Source organism: Pseudochaenichthys georgianus, chromosome 5 (genome assembly GCF_902827115.2).
Source record: "Pseudochaenichthys georgianus chromosome 5, fPseGeo1.2, whole genome shotgun sequence".
Classification (NCBI taxonomy): Eukaryota; Metazoa; Chordata; class Actinopteri; order Perciformes; family Channichthyidae; genus Pseudochaenichthys; species Pseudochaenichthys georgianus.
In genome coordinates, this window is record NC_047507.1 from 45,743,679 (window position 1) to 45,766,767 (window position 23,089).

At 45.5% G+C, this 23,089-nt stretch overlaps 1 protein-coding gene across 1 annotated transcript in view; it reads right to left on the reverse strand.

Annotated features, from left to right (window-relative positions):
* The window catches only part of cadpsa (Ca2+-dependent activator protein for secretion a), a 252,895-nt gene that overhangs the window by 148,725 nt on the left and 81,081 nt on the right, over window positions 1–23,089 (reverse strand). Inside the window, exons 4-6 of the mRNA XM_034084138.2 lie at window positions 3,826–3,906; window positions 2,580–2,816; window positions 886–1,007 (exon numbers count right to left, since the gene is read on the reverse strand). Coding sequence (XP_033940029.1) covers window positions 886–1,007; window positions 2,580–2,816; window positions 3,826–3,906 — 440 coding nt within the window. The remainder of the gene's footprint in view (window positions 1–885; window positions 1,008–2,579; window positions 2,817–3,825; window positions 3,907–23,089) is intronic.

Sequence of the window (23,089 nt, forward strand, 5' to 3'; positions counted from 1 at the left end):
TGAGCACCAAGTGAGGGAGATGCGAGCAGGACGTCAGCGCTATGGGTTCATTACATGATGTGCACACGGCCCTGCACTCACAGCCACTGCGTGTTGGAGTCAGGGTCTGGCCAGCAGGTGGCACTATGTGGTATATTACAGCTCTCATTGTTCAAATCATATTCTGTGTGTGTGTGTGTGTGTGTGTGTGTGTGTGTGTGTGTGTGTGTGTGTGTGTGTGTGTGTGTGTGTGTGTGTGTGTGTGTGTGTGTGTGTGGTGTGGTGTGGTGTGGTGTGTGTGTGGTGTGGTGTGTGTGTGTGCTGTGTGGTGTGGTGTGTGTGTGTGTGTGTGTGTGTGTGTGTGTGTGTGTGTGTGTGTGTTGTGTGTGGTGTGTGTGTGTGTGTGTGTGTGTGTGTGTGTGTGTGTGTGTGTGTGTGGTGTGTGTGTGTGTGGTGTGGTGTGTGTGGTGTGGTGTGTGTGTGTGTGTGTGTGTGGTGGTGTGTGTGGTGTGGTGTGTGTGGTGTGGTGTGTGTGTGTGGTGTGTGTGTGGTGTGTGTGTGTGTGTGTGGTGTGTGTGTGTGTGTGTGTGTGTGTGTGTGTGTGTGTGTGTGTGGTGTGGTGTGGTGTGGTGTGTGTGTGTGTGTGTGTGTGTGTGTGTGTGGTGTGGTGTGTGTGTGTGTGTGTGTGTGTGTGGTGTGGTGTGGTGTGTGTGTGTGTGTGTGTGTGTGTGGTGTGTGTGTGTGTGTGTGTGGTGTGGTGTGTGTGGTGTGTGTGTGTGTGTGTGTGTGTGGTGTGGTGTGGTGTGTGTGTGTGTGGTGTGGTGTGGTGGTGTGTGTGTGGTGTGTGTGTGTGTGTGTGTGTGTGTGTGTGTGTGTGTGTGTGTGTGTGTGTGTGTGTGTACCCACGTTGGTTTGGAGGCCTCAGCCTGGTCAGTCTGCAGCTTGTGCCCCCCCTCCACCTCCATGGTGCAGTAAACGATTCTGTTTGGAGCCAATGACTTCAGACCCTGCACCTCCATGATCACCACCTGCAACACACACACACACACACACACACACACACACACACACACACACACACACACACACACACACACACACACACACACACACACACACACACACACACACACACACACACACACACACACACACACACACAGGCTTAAAGTACACACTCTTTGTTCCAACAGACCAAAATGTACGCCGTCTTCATTTCAATAAAGTTGTATGATGTGCTCAAACGATAACACACGTTAAACAGTGAACTGTTGGGACGGACTGCAGCTCTCTCCTGCAGAGATAAAGCAAACCAAATAGCAGCAGTTTTCCAAATGAACTTCTTGAACAACCAATATCAAAACAAGCTTCTATACTATGTGTATTTTGTAAAGTGTTTGTACCCCCTGCTACAGGCCGTTCCAGTGGACTGTGGTGCCTGCGCGTTCACCGCGGCAACAGCTGTGTTACTGGTAGTTCATATCAATCCAATAATTCAGCTCATGGACAGCTGAGGGGCTTTGCTCTGTTGGCTGTAGTAGTAATTATAACACAAGCAGTGTAAAACATATCTGTCACATGACCTGAACAGTGCTGACATGTTAGATTGTAAACCGTGTTTCTGCTTTCTGTCAGATGTGGAAAAATGAAATCCATTCCCAAATCTATCCATGCTGTTGATTATTGCTAAACCTTGCTCCACTAAGAAAGATGAACCTCCTGGCTTGGAAAAAGCATGTACCGGACTGAGAGGGCCCAGCACACAGTGTTGCATTCTGGGGAAATGTAGGTTGCGTTTTTCAGAACTGGATGTCAAGTTGCTAACTTCTAATAATTTCTCATCATACGTGTTAAATGTGTTCTTGTGAGTGTAAATATAATATTAAACTGAGTTCTGAATTCCGCTGATAAAGTTCCTGAGACATGTACATAAGGGAATTCTCTAAAGACTTGTTTAATATGTCTCTATCTGGAGGCCACAGACACACGTTAGTGTGGACGGGCGTGTCTGAAGCTCGACCAACAACCAATCACATGAATGTCCCGCCCCTGACACACAAGCAGCGGTTTGATTGGCTAGAGCTTTACTGGCATATGATTTGATTGGCTGACGCTTCCACCGAAAGCTTCAGAAGCTTCAAAAGTTGAATATTGCTCAACCTGTGCAGCCTGAAACGCCAGGAAAGCTCCGCTCTGCTTCCCACAATGCAGTTCGGCGAAAAGTGACGTCACCCCATTCAAAGTGAACGGGCAGACGCGTTGGAAACCGTTTTTGAAGCTGTCGAAGCTGTGGTGTGGACGGGCTGTTCATCGTTAAAGCTCTCAAGATGAAATGTTGTTGATGATATGTCCATGATATAAAGTCTTTGCTGCACAACTCTCGTTGCAACGTGTAACTTCATATTACAGTTGTGTAATGCTTCCTTTAAGGGCACTGTGAGGCCCATAATGAACGTCCAGTGTTTCCCAGAGGATGAACCCAAGTGTCCCCTAGGGACTGGTCATGTCAACTCTCTCCCTCACACATCTCAAACTGCTTAATGTATATGATTAAAATCAGTAGACTATGGTCTTTAATAAGTTGATCTTAGTCCACCCACCTCCAGCGTGAAGGACAGCACCACGTCAGATTTGGACAGCGTGTTCTCGTCCTCCTGGCCCATGTCCATGATGGAGGTGTTGTGTCCTCGTTTCAGCTTCTGCAGCTTGAACTCCCCTCCCTTGGACACGGGCATGCTCTCCAGGTTGGCCATCAGCAGGTTGACAGAGGATCGCATCTCCTCGACGAACATGGCCTCCATCTCTCTGGATGAGAACCTGGGAAACCTTCCACCATGCTGCCAGAACAGGAAGCAGACGATACTTCATGAGCTCCGTGCACTGAACTCCAGAGCAACCAGACAGGGGGAACTGATGAGCTCTCAATCACAGACATGATGTGTGTTTCTGAACTCGCTTTGAAATGAGTTGAAAGTCAACTTTATTTTTTAAAAGCACTAAAAACAAAGGTAGGTGTTTTACTTTAACAATATTACTGTTGTTATATTTGTTGAAATACTCTTCACATTGCAACAGCAATCATTCAATCAGTTGCTCTAACAAATAGAACTAATGTATCTCTGTCTGTGAAAGGGTTCAGTTATGTTAACCTGAATGAATGCAAGCCCTGCTGGTGTACCAGCATGCACTCTGCTCTCTGCCTGTTGCAAGCTGCTAGCTTGACAGCTGTGTGCTAACAATAGCCACTGGTTACATTTACTATGATATGTTTTTGTTCATAATGAGGGGAGGGGCTTAGGAGGGACAGGCTGTCAGTGTTTCCTACGCGATTTTTTAAAACGCGATTTTTTCACAACAAGTGATCTTTTGGAGCCAAACTCAAAACACTAGACAAAAAGCCATTCCGGTGTCATGATTGTTAAAATGTATAATCTGTTCAGCTGGGGACATTTCATAGTTTACAAAAATCTCTGCTTAGTTTATAAGAGCACTCGTGGGTTGGCTCCTCCTCCTCCTCTGGCTGCATCAGCCTGAAGCCCACCTCACCAGGGCTAGAGGTGCCTATCAGCATCTGGCAAAGAGACTATCGGTGGAAACCAGCCTTTTGGCTCATTCGAGTACTTTTACATGTTTTTAATATGTTGATTAATGTACAGTAACACTGTCCCTTGTTTTAAATAAATCAATGTAATTCAATTCAATGATGATAGTGGGAAAGAGTTGTCAACATTGGGCTGGGTTTTTCAGTTGGGTCTCTTTTTAAAAGCTTACTGTTGGTGGCTTTCGTTGTTACCTAGCCGAGCTTTACTGTACATATCTTTCCATGTATTCTCTGTTCAGCCTTACTCGAGCTATCTGGTCGGCCATCTGCAGGCGTCCGTCCAGCTCTCTTCTGATCTGGGCCGCCTGCTCGTCAGGGTTGTCCAGCTGGGGAACACAGACAGACACAGGACGCTTTACATGACCAACCACAAGATTATACAAGCTTCTGCCCTCAGAGAGCTGTAAACAGAGTCAGCAGCTAGGGGAAGAAGGCCTTCTGGGAATAACTACTAGCTGGCATGACAGACATCTTTGTACGTTGCCAAGCTGGCATACATACCATGACCTGTCTGGAAAAACAGCATGATCATTTTGTAAAGTTATAGTTGTTTTATGTTTCTTTTAATGCAAATTCAGAGATGGCCAAAGTACACACATCTTTCACTCAAGTAGAAATACAGATACTCATGTTTTTAAATACTCTTGTAAAAGTACTGACTAACCTTCATCTTCATTCAAGTACAAGTAAAGAAATATGGGCTTTAAAATGTCCTTAAGTAAAAAGTAGCCATAACTACCAACTGTTTTAAAGACTCAAGCTGGTACTGGACCTCACTTTATAGGAAAAGAAGATTAAAGAAGTTATATTTCAAATGGTGAGACTGTCCTTGTCTTATATACACTGATCATGTTTCCTCTATGATATTATGTTGGAATATGAGCTCAATGACTCTAAATAGTCATTATAATGCCACCAAATGCAGATTAAAACTAAAGTAATAAGCCTGTTTTTAAAATCTAAGAAGTGGACATTTGTGTTAAAATTATAAGTAGTGCAAGAGACAAATGAAAATGAATGGTGGAGTAAAGTTCTGACACTTCAGTACTGTAACAAAGTATGTGTTACAGCTTTATCAGGATCCCAGAATGATCAAATCAAAAGCATCATCAAGCACCAGAGAGAAGTCGGTGAGTTCGCATTCAGACCCTCAGACGGCTGATCCTCAAGACGCGGTGAGCTCAGGGTGACGAGCCCTCCTTTAGGCCATGCTGCATCGAGGCTGGCAGTATGCACATCAACACGCTGCTGGGCAGCGACCACGACTGTGAGCAGCTACGACGGCTAGACTTAGTGCTAGTGTGTGTGTGTGTGTGTGTGTGTGTGTGTGTGTGTGTGTGTGTGTGTGTGTGTGTGTGTGTGTGTGTGTGTGTGTGTGCGCGCGTGCGCGTGTGTACGCGTGTGTGCGCGCGCGTGTGCGCGCGCGTGTGTGCGTGCGCGTGTGCGTGTGTGTAGTTTGAGTGAAATGTGATTTGTTAGACATCCAGGAGAGACTGCTGCTGCATTGATTGTTTGCATTAAACTCATTTCAGACCTTGCATTGATTGTCTCCCACTGTCCACATTAATATCTTGCCAGAACAGCCCCCCCCCGAACCACTGACTTGGAGCACGTTTCATTTACTGCTGTCTAGGTATGCAGAATACACACACACACACACACACACACACACACACACACACACACACTTTGATATGCACCACACATCAAGAAGTGTGTACCGTGTGCTGCTTCCTCAGCCTGTCGTGAACCTGTTTGATGCAGACACGTTGTGTCTCTGTCGCTTGGACCCACAGGGAGCAAAAGGATTCGCAGTGTAGACTCCAAACCGACAGCCGGGTCTTTTTGAATTCAGAAACTATTCAAATGTAAAATCACAAATATGCCAATATATGCAAATGAAGACACATCTTTACCAACTTGACAAAACATGCGCAGTGTTTACTTAAACTGATTCATAAAAGAAAAACAAAACGCTGCAAGAAGCTCAAAACACAACGGAGACCAGGGGACACTGAAGAGTGACGCACACAGCTGGAGACCAGGGGACACTGAAGAGTGACGCACACAGCTGGAGACCAGGGGACACTGAAGAGTGACGCACACAGCTGGAGACCAGGGGACACTGAAGAGTGACGCACACAGCTGGGAGACCAGGGGACACTGAAGAGTGACGCACACAGCTGGGAGACCAGGGGACACTAATAATAATAATTTATTATAGCGCATTATCAATGACTCAAAGCGCTTTACATATACACACATTGCACATCATACATGCAATGGTCAGAAACTGTGGACAATACCCACAGGAGCAAGTTCAGGTGAAGTGTCTTGCCCAAGGACACACCGGCTTTACAGACGCAGCAGCGGCGGGTTTCACCCCTTGATCTGATGATCATTGCACAGCGCACTGCGCCACACCGTCCATCTTCACGCCTCGAGGTCATCGAGGCGCTTTTACAAGTACACATTAGTATTATACATGTACTGTGGACAATACCCACAGGAGCAACTCCGGGTGAAGTGTCTTGCCCAAGGACACAACGGCCTGACGCAGTGGCGGCAGGAGCGGGTTTCGAACTGGAGTTCCCCAGCACCCCCCTTGATCTGATGATCGGATGCACAGACCACTGCGCCACCCGTCCCTCGACGGGTGACACTGAAGAGTGACGCACACAGCTGGGAGACCAGGGGACACTAAAGAGTGACGCACACAGCTGGGAGACCAGGGGACACTAAAGAGTGACGCACACAGCTGGGAGACCAGGGGACACTAAAGAGTGACGCACACAGCTGGGAGACCAGGGGACACTAAAGAGTGACGCACACAGCTGGGAGACCAGGGGACACTAAAGAGTGACGCACACAGCTGGGAGACCAGGGGACACTAAAGAGTGGCGCACACAGCTGGAGACCAGGGGACACTAAAGAGTGACGCACACAGCTGGGAGACCAGGGGACACTAAAGAGTGACGCACACAGCTGGGAGACCAGGGGACACTAAAGAGTGACGCACACAGCTGGGAGACCAGGGGACACTAAAGAGTGACGCACACAGCTGGAGACCAGGGGACACTAAAGAGTGACGCACACAGCTGGGAGACCAGGGGACACTAAAGAGTGACGCACACAGCTGGAGACCAGGGGACACTAAAGAGTGACGCACACAGCTGGAGACCAGGGGACACTAAAGAGTGACGCACACAGCTGGGAGACCAGGGGACACTAAAGAGTGACGCACACAGCTGGGAGACCAGGGGACACTAAAGAGTGACGCACACAGCTGGGAGACCAGGGGACACTAAAGAGTGACGCACACAGCTGGAGACCAGGGGACACTAAAGAGTGACGCACACAGCTGGGAGACCAGGGGACACTAAAGAGTGACGCACACAGCTGGGAGACCAGGGGACACTAAAGAGTGACGCACACAGCTGGAGACCAGGGGACACTAAAGAGTGACGCACACAGCTGGAGACCAGGGGACACTAAAGAGTGACGCACACAGCTGGGAGACCAGGGGACACTAAAGAGTGACGCACACAGCTGGAGACCAGGGGACACTAAAGAGTGACGCACACAGCTGGAGACCAGGGGACACTAAAGAGTGACGCACACAGCTGGAGACCAGGGGACACCATTCTGCCCATTCAAAGTGAACGGGCAGACGCGTTGGAAACCGTTTTTGAAGCTGTCGAAGCCGTAGTGTGGACGGGCCGTAAGTGTGTGTCAGTATATTTGAAAGCACTAGTTTAGCTACGTTAGCTAGCTAGCTTATCTGCCATAACATCGGAAGGAATCGTGTGATCACTTTGTGAACATAAGATAGTGAAACCCACATTTTAATTACATTTCCAGTGACGGAGACAGTTGGCCAACTTTATAATCCCTGAACGCCAACAAGCACTGGTTTCTGTTGAGCCTTCAGCTTATTGCAGTGGTTTTTCCTAACGCCTATTTGTGAATGTGTTCCAAGTGCATGTGTTGCCAAGATGTGTTTTGGCACATTTGTATTATTCTTATTTTCTCATGTCGCAGTGTGTTTCTCTAATGTCAGTGTTGGGCCGTTGGGCGAGCACCTCTCGGCCACCGTGTTGCTCTTCAGTTTCAGTGAAGGTTATCTAAGTGACAAAGCCACCGAGCAGCCATATGCATTATGCATCTTGTGTTATATCCACACAGGCTGCAGAGGGAGGGGTCACCAACACATCTGGCCCACAGCTGGTTTGATTAACCACAGCACTACACGCCACCTTACACCACCCTGATAGGTAGACACTGTAGCCACGTTAGGGCTACACAACCCGAACCTGAGCTGCAGTGTTACCAAAGCATAAACCAGATATAACATCCTCTGAAAGGAAAGGTGTGTGTGGAAACCTGAAACAAAATGTTTTATTTAAACACAACTGCAAAACTTAGAAAGTACTTAAATATAGAACATGAGGAATATATTTGTTGATGATTATGCACAGTACACATCCTCTCTATCAAATCATGTATACCCCGTGCCTTCAGGTTATACAGTTAAGAGCATACATGAAAGCTTCAATTGCTTTCTGATGGTGTCGTAGAGTTGCTTATCACCAACCAACACTGCTAAGTGCACGGTTAGAAGTAAAGTGCACAGTCTGTCACTAGGACACACAGGGATGCTTTACTGCGTGCTTCATTCCCCCTGCATTAAGGCAGCCTTTGGTCCTGCTAGTTATATTCAGTCCTCAGTCTCTGCACCTGGCCTCTTCAGTCCTCAGTCTCTGCACCTGGCCTCTTCAGTCCTCAGTCTCTGCACCTGGCTTCTGTCCTCAGTCTCTGCACCTGGCCTCTTCAGTCCTCAGTCTCTGCACCTGGCCTCTTCAGTCCTCAGTCTCTGCACCTGGCTTCTGTCCTCAGTCTCTGCACCTGGCCTCTTCAGTCCTCAGTCTCTGCACCTGGCCTCTTCAGTCCTCAGTCTCTGCACCTGGCCTCTTCAGTCCTCAGTCTCTGCACCTGGCCTCTTCAGTCCTCAGTCTCTGCACTTGGCCTCTTCAGTCCTCAGTCTCTGCACCTGGCCTCTTCAGTCCTCAGTCTCTGCACCTGGCCTCTTCAGTCCTCAGTCTCTGCACCTGGCCTCTTCAGTCCTCAGTCTCTGCACCTGGCCTCTTCAGCCAATGAATAACTCCTCCAAGCCCCCCCCCCCCCCCATCCTCTCCTATTCCCAAATGCTGCCTGTCCACCTGCTACCTTCATCGCTGTTCTTTTACTACATCTCTCTGCCCGCCTGCAGTCTGAGGTTCAACAGCACCATGTTGACGTGTCTTGGCTGTTGGAAGATGTAGCGTTGAATGGTAAGATGTGTACCAGGTGATGAATCTGAACCGGCACACCAGTCTCCTGTGTGAGCTGACCCTGCAGCATGTTACTGAAAGGCTCTGACCTCTTCAGTCTGTCTATTGTGATTATAACATGTATGGGAGGGGGCATTTGTTTCTCTTAATTCTCTGTGGGTTCATCGCTATGACCCGAGAACTGCAACACAAGCATGTAAACACAAACATCATTGCTCCTCTGCTCCACACTACATTCTGCTGAGTGTTACGTCTGTTAAAGATTTGTTTTTGATTTCTTAGGTGCACAACTTCACACACATACCCATCCTAATGACAGCCTGTCACCTATGATGCACTGGGACAATGTCACTGCAACTGATCCACTGCTCACTGTCTGAGGAGGTGCATCACGTGAGGACTGGTGGATGAGTTATACTGGATAGAAGGTGCTGGAACATGTTACATAGATCCCCCAGCAGTTGTGAGAGCATTTACGTATCAACACATACTGTACATTTCTAAATCTAATTCAGAGTTCCACAGTTATGGAATGCAATACATATTTATATGGCACATATATTTACCTATTTCAAGTTTATTTTTGTTATCTTTTTTTTTATTTCCTTACTGTTTATGCTCGCTTGTGTGTTTGGGGCAAGTTCTTCAATAATACCTTCAATGCCTATATTATTATATTTATGCCTTATTTGTCTAAACAGTGTAGAACAAGCCTTAATAAACTCCTTCCTCTCTTGCACTCTAATTACTGTCTATGTATCTTCATTAATGTGCACGTGTTAATAACCACTATCTCCACATAGGTATTCAATTGTCTGATATGTGTTATCAAACGTGTCTTTATCATGAATCTGTGAGCACTTTGAGAGCTTTTAGTGAAAGCTAGCACACCTAAGCCCAACAATAGTGATGTAACCAAGACTACTGATGGTTCACTATAAACAACATCAATAGATTAATAACCTCACGCCCCCCCCCCCCCTAATCCTCACCTCTCTATTTAAACAACGACATGCTCTGGATGGATTAGCCCACCCTGATGGTGATTACTAGAAAAGCAATCACTCGCCCTTAACTCAGATAAGGGCACCAGAGTTGGCATGGCAAGGGAGGGGGGGAGCAGGAGCTGCTGTGTACAGTTGCCATAGCGACCAACATACAAGGGGATAAAGGGCACTGGGGAGTGTTTGCTATCTCTTTGTCTGTGCAAGGCTCACATGGGTAAAACATTCAAATGTTTCAGAAATGAGTTTGAAGTATATGTTATCCGTACACTATTGCTCTCTCTCTCTCTCTCTCTCTCACACACACACACACACACACACACACACACACACACACACACACACACACACACACACACACACACACACACACACACACACACACACGTAACCATTGATATGTACTTCAGAGTGTCCGTGCTCTGACCTGAGAGCAGCACGGTTGCAGTCAGTCCTCCATGGCTTGTGTTATCAGAGCAAACACACTCAGATTGTTCAGGGTTTTCCCAGCTGCACTGTGTGCTCGTGCTGGATTATTTACTCCATCTGGTTTACCTTTCACGAACAGAGATATTTAAGTGGTAAAAACGCTATGGACAGTTCCTGATCACAGCAGGCTCACATGTTTGCGATTGCTCCTTCTGTCATTCAGAAAAAGGAGAAATGATCTCGGAAACGGTCAACAAAAGGGCCGCGTGGCCATTTGATGCGGCCCTCGAGGTCATTTATAAACACACGCAAAAAATTAAAGAAATCTAGACCGCAAAATAATTAAACAAGAGAGTAACTGTTTTCCCGAGGTCAGGGTCCTTGAACACAACACAAGCCTAACGTGTCATCACGTGGTATATGTCTCGTCTGACAGCGGTGCAGTTCTGACGGAGAGCACCAGAACGCCGCTCCGCCACTTCCACACATTGCAGTAGCCTACCCACAAGGAGCCGTACACATGCCGCAGTTGTTGCGTTGCTGTGTCTTTAGTTGAAAGCCCAGTGGTCTGTTCATCTGTCATACAGTCAGTAACTTGACTGTTATTAGCATCTGGTTAGCTAGCTATGCTAACGAATATAAGAAGCTTTTTCTACAACCAGTGATCAGGTAAAGGCACATCTTTATGATCATTATAGTTATAAAAAAACAAGAGAATAAAGAAAAAACTGGTATAAAATACTATATGACAGTAAAAAAAAGTTGTTAAATAAACAAGAATATAGTTTGAAAGGGAAGTGATTTGGAAAATATCCATAAAGAAAAAGAAAATGCTTACAGTTCGGTGTTGAGAGAGCCAAATGAATGGGCTGTGATTTTAGTATTTTTAAGCAGAGGTCAATCCTTTGCACGGCCCTCGGAGGATGTTGGAGAATGGAAATGGCCCTTGAGAGGAAAGGTTCCCCAGCCCTGCTGCAAAGGCATAAGAAGAGCTGCACAGGCAGAGGTGCAGCACAGTGCTGCTGTTGGACACATGATACATTTGTCTCCGGAGGAAGGCTAGTTAATCCATTTATTCTATATTTTTAAATAGAACTAAATGATTTGCCGTCATATGGAAGTGCTTCCGTTGGGCTGACAAATGTAGGAAAGATACATTAATAATGAAAGGAAACAGAAAGGGCTATGATCACTTTTAAGAAGCTGGAACCAGAGGATTTGGGCATTTGTGCTACAAAATGACATCAAAGATTAATTCATAATAAAACTGGAAAACTATTTTCTTTTACGTCTTTAGATGAGATTCAGATGTCACAGATCCCAATGTGGACTTTGATGACAGAAAGCAGCGGTTGATACACAATGTGTTTCCTGAATGATAAATCCACCTCATTGATTTGAGTGATATTGCAGCACTTTCAAACCATGTCGACATGAAAGCCAAGGTGTTGTTTGTCTGGGCTTTAAAAGCAAGAGATCAATCGCCTGATGGTTTGCACAATTCATCCTGAGGACAAATGGATTGTTTCTATGACAATCCATCCAACATGTGTACAAGACATTGTATTTAAAAAACACAGAACGACTTATTGGTGGTGCCAGATCAGAGTCATCATGAAGCCTGTGCCAATCCACCCCATAGCAAGGGCGCCGAAAGCGGGGGGGCCATTGCCCCCCCCCACTTTTCAGCCCTGCCCCACATTTTCGCAGCAGCAGAATTATTATTATTTATTTTTTTTTCAGTCTTTATTTCGAACAGATTAAAAAATAACAAATAACAAATGTGAAAAACAGAATACAGTATTGTTATAATACAGTATTTATCCACATTCATGGTAATATTTGTATATTCAACAAAAAAAACAAAAAAAGTCTTCATATTAATAATAATAATAATAAATCATATGTGTCCGAAAGGGAGCAGGAGGAAGCAAATGCTTATTAATTCCCACCCCTTACTTGATCAATGATTGTCCTTTAAATCATAATGCAAGTTATTCCTACTTAGATTTACATTTATACATACATATACAATCATTTCTCATCTTCAATCACCTTTCTTCATTCTCATATTTTTCCAAAAAAGTGTTTCTGTACATCCTTTTAAACTGAATTATGCTTGTGCTTCGTTTTAACTCCTGCTCCAAAGCATTCCATAAAATCACACCACAGATTGTTACACTCATACTTCTCAGAGTTGTTCTGACCTTGAGTTGTTTCATAGATTTCCTCTCAAAGTATACCCACCCTCTCTGTCTACGAACAATGTTTTTAATTTCCTAGGAAGTAGATTATGTCTGGCTCTGTACATGATTTGTGCCGTTTTAAATTTAACCAGATCAATGAACTTCAATATGTGTGACTTCAAAAATAATACATTAGTGTGTTCAAGATATCCAACATTATTGATAACTCTTATAGCCCTTTTTTGCAATGTGCATAACGGCTGTAGGTTGGTTTTGTACGTGTTTCCCCAAATCTCCACACAGTAAATCAGATATGGCAATATTAGTGTGTTATATAGAGTATACAATGAGTCCAGAATGTATCTGGCTTTTCCCAATATTGCTTTTACATGATTGATATGAGGTTTCCAGCTGATGTTGTGCTCTAAACCCACACCAAGGAACTTAATTTCATATACTCTTTCTATGTGTATGTTATCTAGTATTAATTGTATCTGTGGATTTGTTTTATGTTTTCCAAATAACATAATCTTTGTTTTGCTTATATTTAATGATAATTTGTTTGTGTCAAACCAATGTTTTACTTTAATCATTTCTGCTGTTATCACTTCCATTAGCTCTTTCAAATTGTCACCGGAACAACAAATATTAGTGTCATCTGCAAATAAAATAAATTTCAATATATTTGATACTCTGCAAATGTCGTTGATGTATATTATGAACAGCTTTGGGCCCAACACGGACCCCTGAGGTACTCCACAAGTTATGTTCATGTATTCTGATTTATGTTCACCAATTTCAACAAATTGTTGTCTGTTGCTTAAATAATCTCTCACCCAGTTTAATCCCACCCCTCTGATGCCACACCGTTCCAGTTTTATCAGTAAAATATTGTGATCTATGTCAAATGCTTTTTGTAAATCTATAAATATTCCCACTGCTTGTTTTTTTATTGTCCATGCAGTTTGCTATTTCCTCACTTAATTCCATTAGTGCCATAGATGTTGATCTGTCTTTCCTGAATCCATATTGACTGTCGTCCAAAAGCTGATGTGTTTCCATGAAACTGTGCCGCGGAAAACTGTACAAATCCCGTTTCAATAATTCCCCTCTACTCCAAAGTCGCATCTAAAACGTGATCTGATCTAGCTGTGTATATTTTGTTATTTTTGATTGTTATATTCAATCTCACTAGCTACAGGCATGTTTGAAGCTTGTAAAGGGAAGATGACAGCTCTCGCCACTCTGCTGTTCCTCAGCGCCGCCCCCCCCTCCCTCCCGCTGAAATGATGAATGTAAGGTGTATAATCATAGATAACACGGCAGGGTCCGTTACAGTTTGTTTTTATGTGATTTCAAATAAACAAAGTCTTGGCTTTCAGAATATTAAACTTGTTTCGGCAAATTCAGATGATAAATACAACTTTGAAGCTTCGGCATAATTACAAGCGGAGAACGGAGTAACTTAACGTCACAGCAGGCATAACAACAGCCGGTGTTTCTCGTGAGTGCAGTAATCCAAACGAAAATATCTTCCCTCCGTAGTATTTTGATCATTAGCTAATAATCAATCATGATGAGAAATGATGGATTCCAGAGAAGAGAAAACTTTAAAGGCCTTTTTCTCAAAATGATGACTCTGTAACAGTCATTATATAATGTGACATATTTTGCTTAATATTTGGAGTACAACAACAATCCTGATATCATCAGAAAGCTAGGAATGAAAATGTGTCTTCGGGTCAATGCGACTGATTTCGATGGAGCAGGTCACTTTGCATTAGGTAAAATAAAGCAGGCAGACATAACAGGAAGAATATGTACATTTTAACCCAATCAAATAGGACATTGTCACACCATTCAAATGTATCCATGTAAATTACAACCAATAAAAAAGCTTAGATTTGTTTATTTGTTACGTTGTTTACTTTATTTGTTACGTTGTTCTGTGTGTGTCAGCCGTTAACCTAGAAATAATATATACACTTGAACACATGTCAGAAGAACCAGCGCAGAAGAAAACTAAATACAGTCAATCTAAACTTAAATGTAACAACTGGAAGGTCACATCGCTGACATCCACACCTCCGGAGCCTGGACCTTCTTCAGTCATAGAACCAGCGCAGCAGATGAACCCAAAAGCAGCAGCTCTGCGGCCACAGAAACCGTCAAAACCGCCGCCGCCGCTGAACCGAAACAGGCTGGTTCCGACTGCATGGAGGTTTGTTGTCGGGACATTGAGGCGGGTAAAGCTGTAGCTAACTGTCGGAAAAAAGGAGACCGCTAGATTATTTGAGCAAAGAGAAGGTACTTCAACGCAGAATGGTACAAAAACAGAGAGTGGTTCATTCTTTGCAAAACCACTACACGATAAACTGCGATGTTAACAGCCTCTTGATGACCTCATATGTTTTAACTTAGGATCAAACCTGTGTTTAATCTAGAAAAAGGTCAATGTGTGCATTTTATTATAAAGTTGTGTATATTTACAGACTATTGCAAAAACTAAGAGGCTTATAAACATCAGGTTTAAAACTAAAAGAGCTTTGAAACACAATGAAAGATGTTTGGAGTTTTATTTGAGTTATTCATTTAAACTTTTTGTCAAAGAGAAGCTGATTTGAAACCGTTGTTACATACAGTTACGGCACTTCCTGTTTCTGCCGGAGAGGGGAGGCCGTCCCAAAGCTTGCTGCTGTGTGTACTCCCTCCATCTGACAGGAGGAGCCTCATCTCCACGGAGTTCACTCCGTCACGGAGGGGGAGTGTGTAGGGGTAGGGTGTAGGGCGTGGTTTGGGATTGGGCCATACACACGCACTTTTGTTGGCCCCCCCACTTCTAAAATGAATCCGGCGCGCCTGTTCCATAGATGTTAAGGTCTTCCACAAATCAAGTGAAGACTTGTTAGTGGTGCAAGAAAGAAAGCCAGAGGATATCAAAGTTACCAAGTGGATATAACATATTGTGGCAATCCATGAAATAGTTATTGAGATATATCGGTGTTGGCCAAAGTGGTGGACTGAGCCCTGAGCCGGGCGGCCAGCATCTCTGGAGTTTGAGCTCTTGAGGGAGCTGCAAGTGGCATACTTTTACTTTTTTAGAAATGGTACACGAGGAAAGTGGACATGTTCCCAAATGTGCCACCAGACGGCCCTCTTCTGCTGATGCAGGTCGTTATCTGACGGTGCAGATGAACTAGTGAGATGATAACATCCGAGACAAATCACAGTCCTAAAACCCAACAGCAATGTGTGCTAATAGTCCAGCTTCTGGCAGAGCATGCTTCTCAAAGCGGACGTTGCTGCTGAAGGGGTTTGAGCAAACAGACTCTTGATTATGTCCCATGGATCCGTGGCTGTGTCAGCCCCCCCCCCCCCTGCTGCTCAGTGGGTCTCCTGACAGAGCGAGGGGCGTCCAGTGGCTTCTGACTCCACCAGCCCTGATGGCTGCAGCCCCTCTGATCAAAGGAGAGGACCCCCACTCTGTCCTTCCCTCACTACATATCCGCTCCGGCGGTCTGCAATTCAATTAGTCTTCCAGCTCCAGCCATCATTACTGCCGAGGCACATTCATCACACGAGACGTGGCCGCTCCGGACCCGCTGCTCTCTATATGATGAGTGCAGTTTGTTAGAGAACCATCGTCTCATCTGTTGCTCAGAACGTGCTCTGTTTCAACGACTGACACAACAACACGTGTATTTACGGTTCAACAGCCTTTTCATCTCTTATTGTTCCTATCAATCCGTTTCCTACGCTGGATTCATCAACTGTATTTACATCAAGTCCAGTGGTGTAAAGTAACTAAGGAGATGTACTCAAGTACTGTACTTCAGTACCATTTTGAGATTGTTTTCATTGTTTTGCTACTGCGTACTTCTACTCCTCTACAGTTCAGAGGTACATGGTGTACTTCTACTCCTCTACAGTTCAGAGGTACATGGTGTACTTCTACTCCTCTACAGTTCAGAGGTACATGGTGTACTTCTACTCCTCTACAGTTCAGAGGTACATGGTGTACTTCTACTCCTCTACAGTTCAGAGGTACATGGTGTACTTCTACTCCTCTACAGTTCAGAGGTACATGGTGTACTTCTACTCCACTACATGTATTAATACCTTTAGTTACTTCACAGATGAATGATGGTAAATCTAATCAAGTGTTGAATCAGACTTTAGTTCCACCTGGAGTGAATCCACCAGCTACCCTGCAGTCTACAAAGTACTTCAGACTAGCTGCACCTTCACCAGCTTTGAGAACACTTTCATGATCAATCATTATAAAACATATCATATATATTATTCTGAAACGGACCAATCTGCACAACGACTACTTTTACTGTCTTTCACTATATTTAGATGATAATACTTTTCTACTTTTACTTGAGGAACATTTTGAATGCAGGACTTTGACTGTGACAGAGTGTTCCCACACACTTCTCCACCTCTGCATGGCCCATACTAATTGGTCAATTATTCTGCTTTGAGTTCTTTGCAGGTTCTTCTCACCAGTATCACTGCTTGGCAGATTGGGGGGTGGTAACACCCGGCTGCGGACCCTCCACTGAGCGTGTCAGCCTGTGGCCTCCAGTCAGGAGGCTCTCTGTCGCTCCTTTCTGAAACAACTTGGGACACACTTTTCAAAGTGTAAACATACATTGAGTATACTTGGACGTGTGTGGCCTCGCCTCAGTTCTGCTGGTATTGGGAGGCATGTGGTGCAGTGGGTTGTGCGTTGGTGTTGGGATCGGGGGGGGCACAGGTTCAAACCCCACTGCAGTCAGCATGTGGTTGTGTCCCTGAGACCCTTCACCCCAAGGTGCTCCCGTGGGGATCGCCCACAGTGTTGAGTGTGTGAGTCGCGTTGGATGGAAGCGTCTAACAAGTGACGTGCTGTATTGAGCTGTCGATCCTTCTCTGAGCAGCCGCTCTGCAGCATCACCCACAGCTCACTTCTCTCTCTATCAGGGGCTGCAGTCAGAGAAGCAAATACACCAACATGAACGCGTTTTAACTTGCACACATGTCAGAGATGTGCTTGAAAGTTGTACACATTTAAAGTGTTGGTGTGAACAAACTAAAAGGATGAATACATGCTTTTCTCCTTTGCTTGAGAGATGCAGTACGGAATGCATACAGACAAACTAAAGATTCTGCCTGTCGGTTTCACAACATAAGTAATGTCTGCAGCACTGCATAGAGATGTTCAGCATCTGGCTCATTGTGCAGAGATCAGACAGCTCCACTAATGAGGGCAGCAACACAGGGTCTGGCTCTCCCTCCAAAGCATGCGAGGGTCCGGAGCCACAGGTGTCAGCAGAGAGGACAGCAGGGGGCAGATCCCCTCCAGCTGCAGGACCCTCATCTGTGCTGAGCTGCTTCCAGCTGGGCAGCTGCAGTTACATGCAGATAGGACATAAGCTAGTGGGGCGCACGACGCCTCATTAGGGGGGGGGGGTTCCAAGCTCACAGTGTGGATTACAGGATTACTGTACATGCTGGGTTTGGTATCTGAGCCTGTTCAAATGATGTGCATGTGTTGGTTACAAACATGTACTTAGTGTCATATCATCTTTTAATTCAGCAAGCCATCTGTGGGTGCTCTGAGAAGGCTGCATAGTGTGTGAGGGTGTGCTTCCAATGAGGGCTGCGCTAGTAACCATGCGTCTCGTGTGAGATTAGAGATGTACATGTGGCCTGGTGCTGTGTGACTGTAATGAGCAGCTATTGAGCACAGAGTGCCGCTCCTCACAGAGAAGCCAGTATTTACCCTGAGCACTGATAAGAGGAGAGGCTCGTCTGGTGGACATGTTGTGGTCAGTCCTAATGTCCGGGCCTCCCTTCCTGTCTGCCTCCTCCTAATCACGACCTCTGATTCACTCTCTCTCCATGTTACTCTCCCTTCCACATATCCTCGTTTCCGTGGTTATGTTCTGTCATCTACCCCTCCCTCATTCTTCTTTTCTATCAGGTGACCACCCTGTACTCCTCATCCATAACAACTGTATGCATGAATACTGGAGGTTAAGACGTTGTAGGTTAAATAGATGATGTTTACAAACCAGTTGTTATTATAGTGAAAGAAATATTTGTATCTTAGAAAATAACGAATATCTGAATATTTGATTTGACTTGTGTAATCATATGGTCAAAACTAATTATAGTATCCAACAAAAGATTGGGTGTTACTTTAAAACATTTAATTTGACTTTTTTCATATTTGCAATATCTGAAGAAATGCTGTTGTGTTGGGGTTGGGGCAGGGGGGGGGGGTGCTGTTGTTGTTACTGCTACTTAGAAGGGGCTTCTAAGCAGGAGGTCTGCTAACATCCACCCCCCTGAATGTGACGGCTAGTGGGGACCCTCCGCAGGGTCTCACACTGCTGGAGAGGGTCCTGGATGCTTCCCTCTGAAAGCCTCTGTGTGCTCTCTGTCCGAGGAAAGGAAGGACCCCCCCCCCACCTCAACCGTTGCTATGGACGCAGCTCCATTTGTAGATATTCACACTTTTTCTGAGCAGAAGCAGGAAACGACATGATGATACAGTAAGACTACTTCAGGATGTCGTTCTGCTGAGTAACAGAAATACATATGCACAATAGATAGTAGTATCATCTTAGATTATAGTTTCTTTCACAGTTTGGAAACGTTTAGTGGCAGTTCAACCAGAACACACTGTTAAAGCAACTACAGTCCTAACTTGTATACACTTGTTTTTCAAGTCATCTCATTTCCAGATTAGATCAGAATTTGAATGTAATGGTAGATGGTCTTATCAAAAAAAACTATAAAGAGTTTCAAGTGTATAAGTGTTTAAAACATGTAATAATAATAATAGATTTATTTTGTAAGCGCTTTTACAGCTGCTCAAAGTCGCTTTACAGAGATAGTGAAAAGAAAAGAACAATAAATAAATATAGTAATATATGTAAACAATACAATGCACGTAAATCCATTCTTCAGCCAAACCTACTGGGTTTAGTTAGGATTTGGGATATTTAGGTTATATTTGAGCTAAGGCTTTCCGTGGTACATGGTCACATGGTTAACTCCATCAATACCATTTACAGCACTCTATTCATTAGTTCCACAATAAGACATGTGCCGAGTCATGACTGATCTCTTTAACACAGCACTGTTTCATCAAACATCACACTTCCTGCAGAAGTTTCAAAACAAAAGCCTAAGGGCCATCTCCCTCTGCAGACTTCATCATCGTAAGGAGGTCTTTAGTATAGTGTGACGCCATTGGAAAAGTGACGACTATAAGCATAGAGGAAATGTGCTTGATTATTTGCACTTTGGATATAACATATACACTGTTTATGGCAAAGAGCAGCACCATCAATGGAAACATAAATATCTTACTAAACTATGACAACAAAAAACACCTTAATAATAAAATATTGAAATAAAAGCCTTTTCTCTAATCATAGCCTCCATCCTGTGTCCAATAAAAGCAACCCACAGCTGTGGGATGGGCCGAGAGAGAAAACCTCTCACACAGCCATATGTATTAGGACGTGCAAATGATAATAGCATTCATTTAAATGATAACTCATTCAGAAATGCAAAGCAGCATCACACATGCAGACAGAATTACAGCCTTGCCATCGCCAACAAGACTTCCTATTATCCCTCCCCATGTCTCCATTCAGAGCTGTATTGCCAAAGACAGCAACAGATTTGTCAGTTTACAGCTCATTAATTCAGAGTGGTCACTCCAGAAAATGGCAATTATCTATGACAAGAGGAGTAGAGAAGAAACACTGGACGAGCTTTTCGAAGATATTTAGGACACAGACTGAGAAATCAGAAAATATCCCTGTTGGATGTTCTACAGGATTCCAGAAAAAACACGACTGTACCTACATAGAAATGCTTATAGTCATGATCATTTACAAAGTGGTTTTTATGTGACGGATCTCCATCTGTTATGAGCCTGTGTTGTCTTGGTATTAACATTGCTGGCTAATATTTGGTCCACTTCATACATTGGGAGCAACAACATATGTACAATCCATTACTACGGTAGCCCTGAAGTGCAAGACACCACAGCATTTCAGAAAACACCACAGCATTTCAGAAAACACCACAGCATTTCAGAAAACACTTCAACATTTCAACTTTTACGGAAAGGGTATTCCTTAAAGGCCCTGTCACACTGTCCCGAAATTGACACCGATAAAGGAAATGTTCAAAATCGGTAAAGGAAATGTTCAAAATCGGCTCTGATCGTAACAACATCGGGCCATTCGTGAGGGCATCTTAAGCCTTCGTATGACCGCCGGTGGAGTTTCTCAGGCTCCGGCAGCAACTTCGTGAGCGGTGGCACAATCTTTGGCATGCCAAAAAGTTCCCGAAGGAACTTGCGAAGGTTCATTTTCGTGTTGAATTCGTGTGTCCATTTTGCCCTTCGTAAGGCACTCGTGAGGGCATCTTGTTATTACCGATGATAACACGAAGGTGACACGATTTGACAAGATGCCCTCACGAGTGCCTTACGAAGTTGCCGCTCACGAAGTTGCTGCCGGAGCCTGAGAAACTCCACCGGCGGTCATACGATGGCTTAACAGACACGCATACCAGACGGGCAGGGCAGCGGTGTGTAGGGGGGGTCTTTTTAAAATTGCTTCCTGGATGGCCACAGCTCCCCAAAGGCCGGAATTGGCTCCATTCGGTCGCAATCAACCTCCCTGTGCTTCCCGTGGCAGATGTGCGCATTTTCGTGCACGCGCTACCATCGCAGGGCCAGCAGATGCCGACACATTCCCACCGTGTGCCAAGCGAAACGTCCTACCCTCCCGTTGCCCCTCGGGTCCGAGTGACCCTCCGTCATCCTCCGCCACCCCGTCCCGTCTAGCGTAGCTCTCCGCATCGCCCCTCCGCCACCCTTAGGCTCCGAGCGACCCCCCTTCATCCTTACCCCCCACGTCCCTTCTAGCCCTCCGCCGCCCCTCGGGTCCGAGCGACCGTCCTCCATCCTTCACCACCCCGTCCCGTCTAGCTCTCCGCATCGCCCCTCCGCCGCCCTTAGGCTCCGAGCGACCCTCCTCCCTCCTTTACCACATCGTCCCGTCTAGCCCTCCCGCTGCCCCTCGGGTCTGAGCGACCCTCCTTTATCCTTCCCCCCTGTCCCTTCTAGCCTAGCGCACCGCAGCATCCCTCTGCCGCATCGCTTAAGCCTCGGGGAGCAATGGCCGCACGTTTCCTAACCGCTCGAGAGGTCCTAGGAAAGCTTTACGCGAACGCGCCGCAGGACTCTACGAATTCTTCCGAGGACGAGGAGGAAGAAGAAAAAGAAGAAGATGGACAAGAAGAAGAAGAAGAAGATGAAGACGACCCCCGCAGTCAGGGGGTTCGGGGAGAGGAGGACGCACGAGGACGAGGACGACGAGGTGTCCCAGGACGAGGAGGAGGATGAGCAACTGGTTCCGTCCCTCCATACATCTATGTATCCATCTATCCGTCCGTATATCTATCTATCCGTCTATCTATCCGTCTACATCTACGTGTACATTTACATTCTCCCCATCCCCGCTTCCCACACGGGGCCCCCGGAGATCAGCGAGTGCGCAGACGAGAAGCCGTGCGTGATCCTCGACTACAACCGCAACAAGGGAAGCGTGGACAACCTGATCTGCGCCTACAGCTGCAGGAGGATGACCGCGCGCTGGCCCCTGGTGGTCTTCCACAACATCCTGGACGTGTCCTGCTACAACGCCTTTGTCGTGTGGCGAGAGCTCAACCCCGGGTGGATGCCCGGCAAAGGCAACAAGAGGAGGGTGTTCCTGGAGCGGCTGGGGAAAGCGCTGGTGGCTCCGTTCATCGAGAGGAGGAAGCACCTCAGCCGCGGTCGTGAAAGCTGTCCGTGCGGAAGGAGCGCGCAACCAGGGCCCGCGGTGGCGATGGTAACGATGGTAACGATGGTAACGATGGTAACGATGACACAGACCGCGATGCCGCTGCTGTCTCCGCGCGCCCGGACTCCCCGTCCTCCTCCGCCTCCCGGCCTCGTGCCGAGGCGAGCAAGAGGAAGAGGTGTCGGATCTGCCCGCCGAAAAAGGACCGTAAAACACACGCGGTGTGCTGCGGCTACGGCAGATACGTCTGCAAAGGCTGCGCGCTCGCCTACTGCCCCACGTCCTCTGGGATCAATTTGACCACAGTAGTTTAAAACTGAAGACAATGATCATATTCCACATTTTAACCAAAATGTATGTCTCTGGTGCTTTAGGTATCTTAGTTGACGACCTAAATAACCATTTAAATAAAAACATTACCCCAACCTTCCCCCCCACAGACCCCTTTATACATCCAGAATTTCTATTATGTGACGATAGAAAAAAATATAAATCATCATAAAATCTCACTGATTGAAATAAAATGTTAAAGTAAGATCTTTTTGATGTTGTTGAAGGACCAATAACTAAAAGGAGGGTCGTTTTTTTTTACAATGATACATTTGATTGTAATAGTCACCTCAATATCATCCTACACAATCAAGACAAATATGTGTAAAATATTGAAATATGTATATGTTTTATACTACTAAAAACC